Source organism: Etheostoma spectabile, unplaced genomic scaffold (assembly GCF_008692095.1).
Source record: "Etheostoma spectabile isolate EspeVRDwgs_2016 unplaced genomic scaffold, UIUC_Espe_1.0 scaffold00000894, whole genome shotgun sequence".
Lineage (NCBI taxonomy): Eukaryota > Metazoa > Chordata > Actinopteri > Perciformes > Percidae > Etheostoma > Etheostoma spectabile.
In genome coordinates, this window is record NW_022602661.1 from 19,767 (window position 1) to 38,988 (window position 19,222).

Below are 19,222 nucleotides of genomic sequence, written 5' to 3' on the forward strand. Positions count from 1 at the left end.
TTAATTCTGTCTTTTTAGCTCACTTTTTGTCATCGGCCTTCTTCGTTTTCCCGTCTTTGTTTTCTGAGCAGGTGTCACTCGAGAAATTGGCAGTTTTCCTTAAAAGTTGTTTCTCCGCGATTAGCACAGCCGTAGCACACGGGCAATCTTGAGCTTGAAGGTGGTACGCGCTGTGCGGGGGAGGGGTATGAGCAGCGCATACACGAGAGTGATTGACACTGCTAAGACAGTCCTCCTGGCTCTGATTGGTTTCTGACCGGGAGCGGTGTATTTCTGCAAGTGGCAGTAGGAGCACAGAGAGGAGCCACAGAAGCTGGATTTTTTCAGAAATTATCTGTCCACTGTCAAGAAATAGTGACAGTTTTAACAAATATGTAAAAAATACATTTTTACAAAAGTTACCTACTGAACCTACTTGACATCATCTGGTCTTTCCAGACAATGATTGAGAACAATCCATGACACTGTCAGGTCTCAGCTTTTCAAATAGGGCCATGCAACTCTGCAGGGTGCCCAAACTTTTGCAGATGCCGTTTTTTAGTTTTCTGTTATTTTTAAAGTGTAAATGTACACAGACACACACTGTTACAGATCTGCCTTGAATGCCGTTTGTCTGTATTGAAAACATTGTTGTTACTCTGCTTTGTATTGTGGGATACTTGCCGTAGCCGTTGGGGCCAGGGTTTGCATAACTGAAATAGAATTTACTGTAACTCACATACTTTTGGTTTCGTAATAAGACTTCAGACATACTAATAAATGTCACAGACTTTTGTTTTTACTAACACATAACATGTTGCATAACAGCAGCTGTGACTCATGTCCGTGTTCTGATTGGTCCTCGACTCATCTCTGTTTTCTGATTGGTCCTTGACTCATCTCCGTGTTCTGATTGGTCTTCGACTCATCTCAGTGTTCTGATTGGTCTTCGACTCATCTCAGTGTTCTGATTAGTCTTTGACTCATCTCCGTGTTCCGATTGGTCCTCGACTCATCTCTGTGTTCTTATTGGTCCTCGACCCATCTGCATGTTCTTGTCACCTGTACAAGCCGAGCACCGGAGCTCTGATGCTGCTCACCACACCCTACACACCTGTGACCAGGTGAGACGCACGCACACACGCACACACACACATACATGCACAGATGCACACCAATGCACTTACATAAACACTAAAGCATATGCACACACAAACACACACACACACACACACACACACACATGCACACATATGCACACCAATGCAATTACACAAACATGTATGCATATGCACACACACACACACACACACACACACACACACCTACCTCCTGTTGGACAGGTTTTGATGTAACTCTGATTTTTCTTTTCTTGACTTGGACTGAAATTATAAGGGTGTGTCATTGTCCTCTGTACTATTACTACTAACTACAGTGCTACTACTATTTTTACAGAATAATTCTTAATATTGTTAGCAGCTTGTATTGTTAGTGATGATAATAATAATAACTAACAGTAGTCCTTTGATACAACATTTATCAAAGGATTACAGTTGAAAATTAACTACTGACACATTTACAGAAAGGTTAATTAATGTGCATTGTCCTTATAAGTAAATACATTTTTAAAAATCCATATAAACCCCTTATTGGTTGTTGACACTGGTTAGACACAGGATTAACAAACAGCATTGATTTGCCAATCTCCTCTGGGGGGAATGCGAAGGAAGGAGTAAAAAACAACAACAAATTAAATGAAAACCACATTTCTTATAAGCTGACATCTACCTCCTGTTGGACAGGTTTTTATGTAACTCTGATTATTTTTGACATGGACTGAAGTTATAAAGGTGTGTCGTTGTCCTCTGATCAGACGCACTCAGACACCCGGACTGAAGAAGAAGACGAGAGAAGAGCAGCTTGGTCTCTGCCAGTGTTTCCTCAACACACAAAGGTGAAAAGAGTCTTTTAATCGACCTGAAGAGTTCAGCAGGTGAGAATCCTAGCAGAGGAATGTGTAAATGTCTGATAATCAGATCACGTTGATCACATTGTGATGTGTTTCTGTTTAACTGGACAGTTTGAAGGTTTCTTTATCAGAATCAGAATCAGAATCAGCTTTATTCGCCAGGTATGAGGACACATACAAGGAATTTTTCTTTGGAGCATTGTTGGTCACACTGTGCTTACACACAAAACAACCAAAACAAAATAATATACACACTAATATATACACACAATATATACATACTCTAAAGAGAAGTCTAAGTCTAAGTCTAAGTCTAAACCAACTAAACTATGCTGATTAGCTGATTCAAAAATACTTTTTTGAAATATTCTGTAGAATTTGTCTCTAAGTTAAATGACGTGATCTGAACAAGGTTAGCATGTATTACTGCGCGAGGCTCTCATGTACAATCTGAGCTCAACCTCACTCATCAGTGAAAAATGTAGAGAATGCCAAAACTGGTCTGCAGTATCGGTGAAACTGGAGTTTGTGCGTTCAAAACAACCATCTTAAACCTCTGACACACCTTTGGCTTTGCTGAATCCTACAGACGCTCATTTGTTAAAGGTTCACAATGTTCATATCTGGAACTAAAGAAAGTTTTTCAATTTGGGGACATGGAACGCATTTTGAATGGGCTTCACCAGATGTGGTGATTACAGTTACATCTATATCACTGGACTACATATATGTAGTTAAAGCAACAAGCAGCTCTGAACAGCCGTCTGGAGAAGTAGCGGTCATGGCTATTCCTCGGAAAAAAATGACATGCAAACTCCTGCAAGTTAGAGCACACTAATCAAACTCTTTAGTGCTGACAGACTCTAAACAACCCGGATAAACCAACTTAAAGAACTCATTGGATAGAAACCTGTGGTGGAGAGGAAGTCACTGAACACAACAATCTATCATAGATAACCCTGATCCACTAATTCTGGTATATTTCTTGTATCTTTGGTTTGTGAGTATGTCCTTGGTAACTAATTGCTTGTTACTGCTTGCTTAATAAAGTCTATCTATCTATCTATCTATCTTGTTTTGAGTGACATCCGGTTTCTGAGTGTCCTTTGTCTTCAGTCTCCGGGTGAGCTGTTCAACATCTGCATGGCTTTCTACGTCACTAGAGACGAGGTGGCTAACTGTAGCATGCTGGCTCGTACATAACAGCCACTAGTTGACCATAATCTCCGAAAGAACTACTTCCTGTCCCTGTTCTACTTACTGTCCCTGTTCTCCTTACTGTCCCTGTTGTGTCCCTGGTCTAGAAGAAGTCTCCCAGCTAATCCTGCCTTGGACTAACCAAAGCTGGAGAAAGAGTTATCAGCTGATGGGATCTTACCGAGCTACTGAGCATGTGCAGCTCCCAGCAAAGATAGGATAGAAGTGAGATGTCTCACTCTGGAGATAAAACTAGGGAGATGTCTCACTCTGGAGATAAAGCAGAGACCTAAACAAACAGGGTGAAAACAAGATCTGCAGCAATGTGCAGTACAACACAAATATGGTGTTTTTATCAATGAAACCATGTAAACCTATTCTGGTAAAACCTCAAAAACAATTATGAACATGAAAATGAGCAGAATATGGGCGCTTTAACGACTGAAAATGGCTGGTCGTCAAGTGCAAGAGCCTAGTTATATTTTTACAGCCAAGAATCTCCAAACGGCTGGCATTGCTTCTCTTCTGTCGCTTATACCTGCTTGATAGAGAAGTTATTGTCACGTTAATATGAGGTGGTATCGGTTGTGGTAGAATTGGAGTCACTTTATGACTACAAGTAAGTACATGTGCAAGGCATCGGACATCCTAGGTTCCCTAGTCTAAACTGGACTCAGGGGTTGGTAACACCAATAATGTGTTCCTCCAGTGAACAATGGCACAGTTTGTGGAAGGCTCCAGCCTCAGGGACTGGGAGGTGATTGATTCTGGGGGTTTTGGACAAATCTACAAAGCCAGGCATCATCATTGGGGCTATGACGTGGCCATTAAACTGCTTCTTCAGGGCGAGGGGTAAGTGCTTACAAAAGATTTCCTGTTTATAACTACATAAAGTTGTATTAATTACTCATAATGCAAAGAAACACACAGGACCGAGAAGTCTTTGCTGCATGAGATCGAGATGATGCGTCAAGCCACCAACCCGTATGTCATGGCCGTCCGAGGGATCTTCAAGGGTCAGACGCCCTATAGAGGGTCAAGAGAGCTTGGTGTGGTCATGGATTTCATGGAGAGAGGATCATTGGCCTCCCTACAGGTGAGCAGGGAACAACTACTTATATATTTTACTTAGAGTAGGAATACTCTGTAAAAACTACTTATGCTACAAGTAAAAGTCTTGCATTAACAATAAATAGGCATAGAATACATTTGTTGTCAGAGTTATACTGTTACATGTTAAAATAGTCATTAGTAAAGAAAAAACATTAAAATAACATCATATTTCAAACCTTTGAATGGTGGTGTGTAGGAGTAGGTCACTGTCTCCACTCTCCACTATTATCCACTTTGTGGATCTGAAACCATCTTACAGGAAGCATTGAGGGGAACTCCACCCTGGCCGCTGGTCTTCAGACTGGCTCACCAAGTGGCTCTGGGTATAAACTTCCTCCACGGTCTGCCCCAACCCGTGCTCCACCAGGACCTGAAGCCCCAAGCCGTGCTGCTGGACGACGCTCTAAATGCCAAGGTGAGTCCCAGGCTTTGAGGAGAGGCCAGGCCTCATGTTATACTTTATACTTTTACAATAGCTTGCAGTTTTCAGGCTCCATTTAGTCTGGAGTTTAAATGGAGCTTAAAAAAAATATTGTGAACCCAATAGATACAGACATGGGTGTTCCTTACATGTTGCAGCTTGATAATATGCAGTAGTGTAATAACCTGATAACATTTATTTTGTATTCTCATTTTAAATATGTAAGTTATTAATGAGATGCTCAACCTTTATTTGGTTTATGTCAAAGTGCATTACATTTATTGAAACAAATAAGTATTATTATTCTGTTCAGACTGTTATTTCCAGTTGACAATATGTTAATGATGTTTCAAGGTTTGTTTGGTACAGAGAAAAAACGTAATAATTGTTTGCTTTAGAGATGACCTGTGAGAGTTTGATTTCCGTTGGCCGGGAGGGAATCACGAGAAGAAGTAGAAAGAGAAAAAAAAACATGAAAAACAAAACAAAAAACCATGACATGAGGGTGTAGAGCAGAGAAAAACGTCAAGCAGATAGTGGGAGTCCAACAACATGGCCTAGCGTGTTAATGTGTATTTTAATTACATGGGACTGTGAACTGTTTTCCTTATTTCGCTATGCGTGTTAGTCTGCGTTTTATACTGCCGGTCAAGTGTGGTTTTGTTGGACTCAAGCCGCTAGCTAGTGTGATATCATGAGAGGCTACACGGCTCTCGGCGGACAGTAGTGCAAGGACACAAGTTAGAGGGTAACGGTAATAATGTTCTTGGAATTAACACAAACGATAAGTCAGTTCAAAAAGGTAACTCAGTGAGGTTGTCTAAGTCCAAACTTAACATGTCTCTTCAACCAAAATCTAGACCTGATTCAGGTAATCTCTTCTTGAAAACAAGTCTTCAGCCTTACTTTTAGACGCGTCGCAGCGTGTATCTGTCGTAGAACTCCAGTCTGGTAAGTATCCAGTCTTTCAATCCTCCATGGAAGTGCCGCTTCGATCCTCTGTCGTAAGCATGAGCTTGTCTCCCAAACATCACCAACTGTGTCTCTGGGCTTTAAGCTGCCTCAGCTTCAGGACCTGATTGGTCTCAGTGTGTTGGGATGCGTGTGCTTGAGTGGAGTTCAATCCACCAGCAGATGGTGCCAAACTGCCCGTGACTGCAGCCATCTCAGGGGTACGTAGCGGCTCCAGAACGCAGCCTCTCGTGACATCACTGCTTAGCTTAAAAAAAAACCTGCTAGCTACTTAGATGCCACATTCTTCGTCTGCATACACGCTGGTTGGAAGAGGTTTCGGAGGTCGTCACGGAAGTGTTGCTACGAAGGGTTTGCTGTGAGTCAAAGGCGGCCTGTTGCTCATCGCTTCTGTGCGGACTGAAACGGGTCTGAGAAGAGGACGCGGTAGGAACTGTTGTCATTCTACACACAACCTTGGCGGTGGGCCTATTGTTGGCCTTGCTTTTCTTTCTTCTCCTCATGAGCTTCAACTTAAGCGCGCCAACGAAATTTAATGCAAGCTTGCTAAAAGAACGAACTAAAGCAAAGAGTGCACTCAAGTTAATAGTGAAGACTAAACGGCCCGGGTCTTTTCTGTTTACTATTTTATTGTCATATTGGGGATGTGTTTGTACTAATGTGAAATCAATTCTGCCTTCAATGAATACAAAAAATCGAATAGAGCCACTGTGTTGGTGTTGTTTTTCAATTTTCTGTAAAATTGAAAGGGTTAATATGGAGTATTAAGTTGATCTTATTTGAGGTTATTAAACCAGGTTGTTCTCCTGGCCTCTCATTAATTGCTAAAGTCATAACGAAAGTCATATCTTACCCTAGACAGATTATTATACACTGAGATGTCTCTTTCACCATGTGTAACCTTGGGATAGTTGCATGAAATGTTATTCATATTTTGAGCCTCTGGTGAGAGGGTTACAGTAGTAAAGAGTGGCAATGGAAACACTTTTAAGATGGACTGTATTCGTTTTTGGATCAAATGGCCTTTGAATGGGAGAACTAGGGGCACTACTATGATAGCATCAACATGAGACGTTACTCCAAGCATCACCAGGACGTTACTCCAAGCATCACACATTAAGAGCAATCTCCAGCTCACCTAACTGCAACCCTCCCCACCACGACTACATCTGATATCCTTGAATATCACAAATAGGATTGGTGAAAAGGAGCAACCCAAGACACAGGACACGCTTTGGATATACGTGGATTAGATAGCCCCCACCCCATACTCCTACCACATCTCAAACAGTATCTCCACATCTGGTCAGACGTCTTCTGCAGATCCACAAACACATGTAACCAAATGAGCATTGTTTCTCTTCAATCTGAGAATCCTTTTACCTTGAGACAAAGCTCCCTGCTGCAGCTTCAGCAATGGAAGCTTTGAACATTGCCCACTTAGGTTCAATGCCCTCTTCCTTCAGGGAAGCCAGAAAGGTTCGCCGGAGGTGTGATTTAAAGATCTCTCAAACAGGGGCCTTCTCAGAAATTCCCAGTTCACCTGCACTACCTGTTTGTCAAGGTCTTTGTCTAACCCCAACAGTCCCATGAAGACCAATGTGGAAACCAACCCACAGAGAGAGTTGTGTTGAGCTGATAGTCTCAATTAGCTTTCTAGCAACTCATTAGGCGATGGTTGAATGTAATGGACGTTCATTAATATCAAAATGTTACGAACTAAAGCTCAATTATAACAGTCACAAACATTAATTAAGACTCCTTCATATAATAGCTGGTTTCATTTCTGACTTCTACACACACCGTTCAAATGAAGAACTTCTTCTGTCTCCTTCCTCTCTTTGCTAAATCTCTCTGCAGCTTACAGGTTTTGGCATTGCCCGGATTGACTGCAACGTCAGGCAGTTTTCCAACGACGGTGGACCACTAGGGATGATAGCACACATGTCACCAGAGTCTTTTAAAACACCGTACCGACCTACCAGAGCCTTTGATATCTACAGGTATGAGAGCATACCAACACTCGAATAAAAGTGTTTTATTTATCACATAATAAATAATAACTGGAGACGGGATCGCTCCAGCTGCCATGCTAACACATGTTCAGTATAGACAGGAAGTCAAAATATCAGTTCTTAGTCCTTTAACAGGAGAGTGAACTGTTTTCAGGTAGGAGGGATACTAATAGGACTTCATGCACAGATTTCCTACATGACATTAAATATCCTCGTTCTCACAAAAGCATTAATTAACAGATGACAACAACCCCCAGCCAGCAATCGACCAGGGTGTGATTGTTATCATATGGATAATATTCCTGACATGAAATTCTCTCTGTCTGTCTTTCAGTTATGGGATACTCCTTTGGTCCATTGCCACAGGGAAACAACCATATGGGCGTAAGTGTTGTGTCTTGTATTTTTTTGCATTATTATATATCTGTACATAAATATCTGTACATAGATTATGTACATATTTTTACATATTTATATTTTTCCATTCTGAATACTTACTTTTGTAATATCACTTATATTTGTTCACACTTCAATATTATTGATATTATGGTTACTTACTTTTGTTATATTATTTAATTACATATTATTCAATTTAATGTCACTTACTTACATTGCCATATTTTTTTGCACTATAGCCACCTCACTTTACTTTACTTTAATATACTTCTTATATAATGCCACTTTACACTCATTCAGTACTTTTTGCACATTATCTGTTGTCTGCCTGTTGATTGGTTGTTGTTTTGCCTCCTAATGTGGACAAATCTCTGCTGTAACAGGAGAATTTCCCCATTGTAGGATGAATAAGTATTATCTAACGTAATCTTACACATGGTACAGGAACGGCAGGACTACGTAAGTGTAGATGGAGCTGCCTTGCAGCAGACGTCACTGTGGTGCTGCCATTAATATATGAAATTAATAATTGCAGTGCTTTAAATTTCATACATGTCCAAACAGTTCTTTAGGACAGCATGTCATTTGCTACTGCTACTCAATGCTAGGCCTTATCTAAATGCAATATTTTACATAATCTGTTATTAACCATAGTTAATTGCTGACATGAGCTAAGGTGCTAAGGTCCGTGACTGACAGTAATTGTCAATTCTATGTTAATTTAAGAACAAAACACAATGTTTTTTTTTATTATAAAGAGGCTCGGGTTACTTTATAGACTCTGTACTTGTGTTGTTACATTATCTGGGTCACATGACATTGATGTAGCAAAAGACATATCATGGGTTCGAAAAAGGGATAAATACATTTGACTAAAAGAGACAGTTATTTGGTTAATTGTGATCATTTTTGAAACTATTAATTGTACAGTGATTTGGAATTGTTACAGACTCATTTAACCTCAAGACCACTCTGACAGGGTTTCTAATTCTTTCTCCAATGTAGATACAAAACCTAATTTAATAGTGTTACGCATCCCGCAAGGAGAGCGCCCACTGCTGGATGATATCAAGGGCAATGCTGCCGGGTTGACTGAGTTGACAAGACTGATGGAGAGATGCTGGGATCAGAAACCTGAACGAAGGCCCACAGCCCTTGGTGAGGAAACTACGTCATTCACCTCTGATGCAGTGAATTAAACGGAAAAACAGCTTGTGATGCCGGGCTCTAAAAGTTACAGTCTTTACTCTATGTTGTGAACCACAGAGTGTACAACTGAGACAGAACAACTGTTCAAGATGCACAAAGATGAACTCAACAAAGCTGTCTATGAAGTACTGGAGAAACTGGTGAGGAACAAATCTCTTCATTAACACTTAAGTCCCGCTGAGACAAATGTAGCAAAACGACCAACTGGTCTTACAAAGAAATGTGTTCACAAACCCCACTTAAGCACTTTTTACAAAGAGTCTGACATTCACTAATGTTTTCTTATCTTGGATTTGCTAAGAACAAAATCTATGAACACTCAAGAGCACTCTCACACACATGTGAGAGAGGACAATTTGCTTCAAATTGGTTTTTTCTGCATTTTATTTAATTGTACAGTCATTTACAATGATAGTATTGTACTGTAATGTATTTCTGCCCATTTGTTGAAAAATAAATCATACTATGCAAGGAAACATTAACACTGCAATTTACAGTACATCTTACATACATAAATATACATATTATTATACATATATAATTTACATGATACATATATAAACAGATTAAATCCTGCATTTTTTGGGGATTGATCATGCTATTTATAGGGATAAAATGTCTCTGTTGTGTTTGTCCAGACTCAGTAGCTGTTTCATCCACACGTCTTTATCCAATTATATGATATTGAATGAAAAAAGCATCATGGAAACAGAAAAATGTGAATATTGACTCAAAGGAAATGCGTTTGGTCTCATGGGATTTTATCTTGATGATATTTGGCTTATGCAATAAACGTTGATGGAAACGTTAGTTGCTGAATAAATAATTTCTAAGTTTTAGTTAATTTTATGGTTGCAACCCGTACTAAAATGAAGAAGTTGAAGTTCATTTCCCCCAGTATTTCCTCTCAGTCTGCACACATGACGGGCGTCAACAAAGACAGATGGAAGTGGACGGACGAGGAGATGAGAGACTTTTTGAATTTAATTTACGAAAACATATAACGGCTATTTTAGATAGCAATAATCTAAGAAATGCCATAATTTTTCAAGGATTTACAAACGAATTGGCTGACAAAGGTTACGACACCGTGAGACGTCCTGCAGAGTAAATGGAAGACGCTCAGACAGAGAGACATGTCTCAAAAAAGAGTCTCGCAGCGGCACATAAGCAAGTGCATGGAAACTTACACTCACCTAAAGGATTATTAGGAACACCTGGTCAATTTCTCATTAATGCAATTATCTAATCAACCAATCACATGGCAGTTGCTTCAATGCATTTAGGGGTGTGGTCCTGGTCCAGACCATCTCCTGAACTCCAAACTGAATGTCAGAATGGGAAAGAAAGTGATTTAAGCAATTTTGAGCTGGCATGGTTGTTGGTGCATGTGTTGGTGTAATGGTGTGGGGATTTTTCTAGCCCCTTAGTGCCATTGGGCATGGTAAATGCCCCGGCCTACCTGTGCATTGTTTCTGACCATGTCCATCCCTTTATGGCCACCATGTACCCATCCTCTGATGGCTACTTCCAGCAGGATAATGCACCATGTCACAAAGCTCCAATCATTTCAAATTGGTTTCTTGAACATGACAGTGAGTTCACTGTACTAAAATGGCCCCCCAAGTCACCAGATCTCACCCAATAGAGCATCTTGCTCTATTGGATGTGGTGGAATGGGAGCTTGGTGCCCTGGATGTGCATCCCACAATCTCCATCAACTGCAAGATGCTATCCTATCAATATGGGCCAACATTTCTAAAGAATGCTGTCAGCACCTTGTTGAATCAATGCCACGTAAAATCAGTTCTGAAGGCGAAAGGGGGTAAACACAGTATTAGTATGGTGTTCCTAATAATCCTATAGGTGAGTGTAGGTAGTGGTGGAATGTAACAAATTCTTCGTTACCATACTTTATTTTTCACAAATCTGTACTGTACTTAACTAGAAACAATAGTGCTTTTGACTTTTACTTTGTAACATTTTGCAGCAATTATCAAACTTTCTACTCCACTATGCTTCTAGTAACATTACATTACGTTACATTTTCTTACCAGTGTAGTTTGGTTGCCATAGATATATGGTGCACCACCATTACTTCAACGGCTTCCTTGTCTTAAACGCCAGGCCTTGTTTGTGGTAGTGGACATCTTCTGCTTTTTCTAAAGTAATATGTCTCTGGTTATTTTTACTTTTACTTACGTACTGAGCTTCAGTACTTCCTCCACCAATGCAATATACAAGTCATCTGCGACTCCAACAACCATCTCTGAAGGCGGTCTCCCACTTCACAGGAGCTGCACAACAAGTGTTGTGTCCTTAAATGGGAATTTTTATTACGCTAATTAGGAACAACAGGCACGCACTTTCAATTACAAAGACTGAGATTCATCAATCTTTAGAACACAGGTGCAAAAAATTCTGTTGGTTAAGAACACATCATCATCCGACGTAGACTTCTCTTAGGTACTTTTTTTAGATCATATTTAAGAGAAAACTTAGGATGATATCACTGAATGAGGCCCATTGTTTTTATCATTGTGTAACTGGCTCTTTCTCTTTCCAGAAGCAAAAGGAAGGAAAGGGCATGGCAGCAGGAAATAAGGTTCAGAGGGATCCAGTTGCTGTGGCTTCAGGTCTGTTTTTTTAAAATACTGTTGCCTTAGTCCAGACCTTTGATTCACTTATTTTTAATGTATAGTATCAATTCATAACAAGAGTTGTCTCGAGACACTTTACAGATAAAGTAGGTCTAGACCACACTCCAGAATTTACAAGGACCCAACAGTTCTAGTAGTTCCCTCCAGAGCAAGCAGTGCAACAGTGGCGAGGAAAAACTTCCTTTTAGTTAGAAACCTGGGACAGACCCAGGCTCTTGAAGCGGTGTCCGACAACCAGTTGGGGTTGAGAGGAATAGTGGCAATAACAGTCACATAAAATATAATTGAACAGTGACTAAAAAATAGGAAATTAAGTTTTGTGTCTGACACTAAGTTTACTGATCAATCGTCAGAGGTGGTAGAGTAGCCAAAAATTGTACTCAATAAAAGTCTGGTACTTCAGAATAATATGACTCAAGTAAAAGTAAAAGTAGTCATCCAATAATTACTTGAGTAAGAGTAAAAAAGTGCTTGATGAAAAACTACTCAAGTAGTGAGTAACTGTTGAGTAACGTCTGATTTATTTCTCAACACAAGCATCAATCAGACAGACAAAATACAAATATCCTATTTAGGCAAATTATAGTTCATCCAATCAATAAAATAAATTAAAATAATTTATTATTACAAAATAGTTTACTTGAGAGACTAGTCACATCAAATTAGGATGGATACTGCATGTGTAAAACATACTTTATGTAACCTAAAGACAAACATCCACCTCTCCACAGCAAAAACTAAACTACCCGCTACGTCTCCTCAGGTTAGATGTTGAGTTTTTGAACGCTGACATGTCCGTTTGTTTTGGTAGACCCTGAACACACCACATAACTTAGCTGCTGTTTCGCACTTTTCCTAAAAGATAACTTTTCCTAAAAGATAACCATGCTCTCACTATGAGGCCGGGGGGGGGGTCCGCCTTGGCAACGTTTGATTCTGACGTCTTTGCTACGACTGTAAAGCTAACCCTCCGCTACTGAAACGAGTATGGTCAAGTGACTGCACAACGACGTGTGATTGGTTAAGCACAGTCACGTGGTAGACCCTTCAGCGGAAGACTCTCTCTCTGTCAAAATAAACATGAAATGAGACGTACGCTGGGGTAAAACAATGAAGCGTAGTAACGAGTAACGAGCTCATTGTAGCCTGATGTAGCGGAGTAAGAGTACAGTTTATTTTTCCCTAATCTACTCAAGTAAAAGTAAAAGTATAGTGATTTAAAACTACTCCTAGAAGTACAATTTTTTCAAAAACTTACTCAAGTAAATGTAACGGAGTAAATGTAACTCGTTACTACCCACCTCTGTCAATCGTCTGGCATATCTGTACATACACACTGCCGCCCTCTTGAGCTGCAAAGGAAGCTCTGGCCGACCCGTCACAATGCTTGCAAAAACTTATGGGAAGCTTTTGACGCTTTGGCTACTCTGATGTTGCAGGACAGTCACATCTTGTGTTTTTCTGAATCAGCCAGCACAAAGGATGTCTATATTCTGATTGGTTGCTGGTCGTTTGTCGCTGGACTGCGTCATAGCTCATTACCATGAAGTTGACTCAAATTCAACTTTCTGCATGGAATGCGTGGAAAAGGCGTGATTGGGAGGAACGGCCTCCCTGATCCAAACCAGAGTGGTTGTCTGTTGTTGGACTTCTGTGCTAGTTATGGATTGTCTATAACATATATGTTCAAACATAGGGATGTTCATAAGTGTACTTGGTATCAGAGCACCCTAGGCCGAAGATCAATGATCAATTTTATAATTGTTTTGTTTGATCTCAGGCCGTATGTTTTGGACACTCGGGTGACGAGAGGGGCGGAGCCGTCAACTGATTACTGTCTGGTGGTGAGTTGGGTCAGGGATGGGGGAGGACTCTGGACAGACCTGGTAAGCCCAAACGGGTGGCAGAGCTTTTCGTGCATCCCTGTGGAGGCTGGGGGCATTGAACCTGAGTGAACAATGTTCAAAATTTCTATTGCTAAAGCTGCTGGGCGTTTTGGTCTTAGGTGCCTCAAGGGCGGTAATCCACAAACACAATAATGGACACTGTTGGTCAGGGAAGCCGTCCGACTGAAGGATTCTTTCTGGACACTGGAGGCAGTGGCAAAGTACTGAAAGGCCTAAAGGCCTGAAGGGCTGCAGCCTCTGCCATGAAAGAGGCAAAGCAGTGGGTGTGGGAGAAATTCAGAGAAGCACAGAGAAGGACTTTTGGTCGGCACCAAGGTGCTTCTGGAAGATCGTTCCCCACCTCAGGAGGAGGAAGCGGGAACCATCTATGCTGTGTGCAATAAGGATGGGATGCTGTTCACCTCAACTGAGGAGGTAATAGAGTGGTGGAAGGAGCACTTTGAGGAACTCCTAAATCGAGCTAACATGCCCTCTATGGGAGAGGCAGAGCTGGAGGATGATGGGGGATTGTCAATCTCCCTGGTGGAAGTCATTGAGATAGTTAAAGCCCCAGGGATTAATGCGATCCAGAAGTGCTTCAATTTCTGGGTGTGGAAGGGATGTCTTGGTTGACACGCCAGTCTACATATGTTTTGTGGATCTGGAGAGGGTGCATGACCGAGATACTGTGGGAGGTGCTGCGTGAGCATTGGGTTAGGCAGGGAGTCCCTTCTCAGGGCCATTCAATCTCTGTATGACCAAAGCAGGGGCTGTGTCCAGGTTCTCGGTAGTAAGTCAGACTCGTTCTAGGTGAGGGTTTGCCTCCGCCAGGGCTGCGCTTTGTCACCAATCCTGTTTGTAGTATTTATGGACAGGATATCGAGGCGTAGTCGGGTTGGGAGAGGTTAGATTTCGGTGGACTCAGGATCTCATCAAATGATGTGGTTCTGATGACATCATTGGCCTGTGACTTTCAGCACTGGATTGGTTTGCAGAGTGTGAAGTTGCGTTTTCAGCTCCACTTTTTTCTGCTTTTAGAGAGCTACGTGAACACATGAAACTATATTAACCCTCTGAGCCCGAGACACTTGCCCACGAGTAAAAAAGCACCTCTGATTCATAGTTTAATAACTTTTGAACCATACAAGCCATTTACTCACCTCCGGTTTTGTTTAAATCCTGACGTTTTCGCGTTTATGGCAGTCTTTTACGGGTCTTTCTAGGCTCTACAGGGGATTTTCTATCCAGCCTGGAACTTCAGCCTCTTTGGGCTTTAAATCACAACTGTTATATCCAAGATTGATCCACTTTATGTCCATAATTCATCGCGTTTTGGCTAATTTCTGCTGCTAGCTCGCGGCTCCGTCTGTGCTCTTTCTCTGCTCTGTCTCTCCTGTCTGTTTTTCAGGAAGTACATGCCCATATATGGGAGATTAAGGCACCCCTCTTGTATGGAAGGCCAGAGGGGACAAAAAGGCCTTTAGACTCTATGGAAGGCCAAATGGTGCACTATTTAGACACACATTTGCTTGTATAACATGTGTAATATCAATAAATATGACATTATTATGTTATTATTGGCATAAGTAAATGTCATGAGTCTTGAATTTCTTTGAAAGAATGCATGTATTTTGTCAACTGTATAAGTTATAATGATTATTTCTTCACAGTGTGACTCCCAAGACATATGACAAGTGTTTTAGAATGGAAAATGGCTTAGGTTTTACTTATATGTCTGTGATATCAATACATATCTGGAAGATTCATGTTCCGTTTTATTTATTTATTTGTCTTTAAGGCCCTACAACCATTTTTAACATGCAAGTGACCTCACTGCAACCCAAATATTCTAATAACCCAGTTTGTCCTAAAAATAATTATGTCCATATCTTGACTGTAGACAACAGGGTTGATGTTTTACAAGCTTTTTTATAAAATAAATCCAGACGGAAAATAAACTGTAAAAATGGCCTCGGGGCCCCCAGGGTTAACAAGGACCAGTGAGTTAAATCCGCCGTCCAAGAGTATACGAGGTAGACACGCAGCTACCAACCTGCAGGAGGAGGCGCTGGAGACAGGCTCCACGCGGTGGGCCAGTGTGGACTTGGGAGTCAGGAAAGTGGCTGCATGTGTCTGAAAATGCAAAAAACATCAACACCGGTACAAGCGTACAGCTGTCCACGGACATGGAGTGCAGAAAATGTGTCCTGTACTTTCTTTCTAGCAGCACCTTACCGGCTAATTAATTAGCTTGAGTTAAACACTGGCTATCCATTAACAGCAGGGAGTGGCTTGTAACAGAGTGAACAATGTAATTTATCCTCCTTGGATTAACAAAATATGACTTCCTCATCTTCTAGTGGAGGGGATCCAACAGCCCCTGAGAGAAGTGACTCTGCTTGCTGTGGACCCTGTCAGGTATGGACATACAACAAAAGCTCAAACTCTGCAGGGGCCTCTAATTCTTGTCCTTCAGCTGAATAACTTATTATTTCTGTTCACAGGAGAGAATAGGCCTGAGATAGGAAACACATACAGAGTTTTGGAATCATAAAAACATAATTCATATTTCAGTCCTGTTAGCAGCATGGCTCTAGAGATAGTTATATCGGTCCACCACTTTGTTCCAGTCTCAAATATCTCAACAACTACTAAATATGTTAAGATCATATCTCATTCTGACATTTATTCTCCAGAGGATTCATCCATCCTCTGAGTATTCCTCTGGCATCACCAGCAGGTTTAACATCTGATCATCTATTGGATGGATTGTAATGAAATGTGGTTCAGACATTAATGTTCTCCATGTGATGAATTGTAGTATTCTGACTTTCTGTCTAGCACCATCATCAGGTCAACTTAAAAGTGTTTTCCCCATGAACCACCTTTTCTTTATTATAGATTAGGTATTATATTATCTAATCATTAGTATAGATTAGGGATATATAGATACACCACAGGCACGTTAATGATTAGAGTAGATGTAGATATGTCATGTTAATGATTGTGTTTACTGCTGTTGCTAGGCAGCCTGCTTTTCTTTACCTCTGCGCTCGACTTCTTCTCTACTACTTCTACAAACTGAGGACTCTGCATCATGTCTAACAGCAGTTAGGACTCATGTTGGATAGAAAATTAATTCTGAATGTGTTTCTCCCTCCAGGGCGCAGAGGCGTGATCTGATGAAATGTAAGTGTTATCCATCCATCCATCTTCATCCGCTTATCCGGTATCGGGTAGCAGGGGCAGCAGCTCCAGTAGGGAACCAAAAACTTATGTTTCCGCTTGTACCCTGGATCTTGTTCTTTCGGTCATGTCCCAGCTTTCATGACACATAGGTGAGGGTAGGAACGAACACTGACTGGTAGATCGAGAGCTTTTCCTTCTGGCTCAGCTCTCTTTTCGTCACAACGATGCGATAAACTCCATCCAACTGTCATCCTTAAAACCTTCACATGTGACTGATGATAAACGAGCTGCTCCATTTGTGTGTGTGTGTGTGTTTGTGTGTGTGTGTGTGTGATGGTGAAGGGTTCCTGTACTATGGAGAAGAGCTTTGAGTAGTTGTTGAGACTAAAAAAGATAATTAATTCAACTTAAGTTAATTGTGATTTTGATGTTAACTAACAACAAAATTATTGTTTACTAATTATTAGTAATGCTATAAACTTTAATTGTTGTTGTTGTAAAGTTAAATGTTGCTTGCTTCATAATGTTTTATGTATTTAAATGAACATTATCTAGATGTTATTATAAAGATTTATCTGGTGATTATAATGAATTATTAACGGTTAATAAAGAGTTCTTAAAGGTGATAAGTTATGTTTTGTTTTATAATCTATAAACATTATTTAATACTTTAAAAAACAGTTATTAATTATTACATGATTAAATATTGTTTCATTACCAGTATAATAATGAGTTTAACTAATGATGTTATGATAACCTGCAGCTGTATTGTGTCTTGTTCTCTCCATCAGATGTCTGTGAACTGGAACTGGACACAAACACAATACACAGAAGACTCAAACTGTCTGACAACAACAGGAAGATGACAGCTGTGTTTGAGGAGCAGCCATATCCTGATCATCCAGAGAGGTTTGAGTCCTCGTCTCAGCTGCTGTGTAGAGATGGTCTGACTGGTCGCTGTTACTGGGAGGTCGAGAGGAGAGGATATGTTTACACATCAGTGAGTTACAGAAGAATCAGCGGGAAAGAAGAAATAAACTATGCGTTTGGATGTGATGATCATTCCTGGAGTCTGGTCTGCTCTGATGAAGGTTACTCTGTCTTGCACAATAACAGAAGAACAGACCTCACTTCCTGCTCTGTCTCTAACAGAGTAGCAGTGTATGTGGACGTTCCTGCTGGCTCTCTGTCCTTCTACACAGTCTCCTCTGACTCACTGATCCACCTCCACACCTTCAACACCACATTCACTCAGCCTCTCTATCCTGGGTTTGGGGTCTGCATTGGTTCCTCACTTTCTCTGTGTCCTCTATAAGAGGAGACAACTTCCTGTCCTCTGGTGTAAATGTTGATGGAGGACAAGATTCACATTTGTCTCACTGATTGTGTCTTTAATGTTAGAAAACTTTTTCTTTGTTGAAATGATCTCATCCGAGATGAAAAGTTGACTTTGATTTTCACTTTAATTGCATTTTATTGGAGCAGCTTCAGCTGTTAGTGATTTATTTCCATCAAGGTTTGAAAATAATATAAATATCTAGTGCTGTCAAACTAACATTTAATCACACAAAGGGGATTGGCTCGCTTTGAGCAAATATACTGTATAGGGCTGGGTGAAATGGCCTAAAAATAAAAGAAAAACAGATTTAAAAAAAAATAAATCTGATTGTGAGAGTCATTTAGTTTCATGTTAATTATTTGTTGCTGTGAAATCTCCCGTCACCAGAGGCAGCCATGGCGCCGTTGTTGTGGAATTTTCCTTTACAGCAAAGGGAGGAATTTGACTGCCAGAAGAGACCTTGTTGAAACAAAATAAAGACAGGCTGCAAACTGGATTAAAGGTTTAGATATTTGGTGGAAGAGTTTAATTATTTTCTTGAGAGAACAATCAAAAATGACAAGAACCGCATTCACAATTAACAGAGTTATAAAGTGACCCACAGTTCTGGTAAATACAATCAGTAATACACTTCTTTATATCCAGTGCCCCCAAAGGAGAAAAAACCCTTGTTTGGAAACCAGTTTAATCTCAAACATAACGATCAGTGGACCTCAGGCAGACAGTTTGTTCTATTACGTATTTCTGAATCTGCACTCCGTGGGTCCAAGTTTCTTGACCGGTCATACTATCTTAGCTGAAAAAGGACATCTTGTCTCTTGGATAGGCTCTGGTCTCGACCTGAGACCTGCTATGATAAGTAAAGTAAAGTAAGTAA

General features: G+C 40.6%; 1 protein-coding gene across 2 annotated transcripts; it reads left to right on the top strand.

The window, feature by feature from the left end:
- Positions 1 to 1,817: 1,817 nt before the first annotated feature.
- Positions 1,818 to 18,540, top strand: LOC116674623 (receptor-interacting serine/threonine-protein kinase 3). 2 transcript variants are annotated; one of them, XM_032507006.1, is made up of 12 exons: positions 1,818 to 1,972; positions 3,855 to 3,997; positions 4,076 to 4,241; positions 4,518 to 4,673; positions 7,512 to 7,654; positions 8,001 to 8,050; positions 9,068 to 9,220; positions 9,329 to 9,411; positions 11,841 to 11,907; positions 16,178 to 16,235; positions 16,981 to 17,006; positions 17,798 to 18,540. In XM_032507006.1, the coding sequence occupies exons 2-12, from the start codon at positions 3,861 to 3,863 to the stop codon at positions 18,319 to 18,321; spliced, it is 1,563 nt and encodes a 520-aa protein (XP_032362897.1). In that variant the 5' UTR covers positions 1,818 to 1,972; positions 3,855 to 3,860; the 3' UTR covers positions 18,322 to 18,540. The 2 variants fall into 2 exon arrangements, with proteins under 2 accessions (XP_032362897.1, XP_032362896.1); XM_032507005.1 differs by having other exon boundaries at positions 1,819 to 1,972; positions 11,838 to 11,907.
- Positions 18,541 to 19,222: the final 682 nt, after the last annotated feature.

Excerpts from the sequence above, each read along its gene's own strand:
- LOC116674623 (XM_032507005.1), top strand. The coding sequence starts at position 3,861 with ATGGCACAGTTTGTGGAAGGCTCCAGCCTCAGGGACTGGGAGGTGATT. Across the intron at positions 7,655-8,000 it reads AGAGCCTTTGATATCTACAG|TTATGGGATACTCCTTTGGT; the intron begins GTATGAGAGCAT and ends TCTGTCTTTCAG. Across the intron at positions 16,236-16,980 it reads CTTGCTGTGGACCCTGTCAG|GGCGCAGAGGCGTGATCTGA; the intron begins GTATGGACATAC and ends TTCTCCCTCCAG.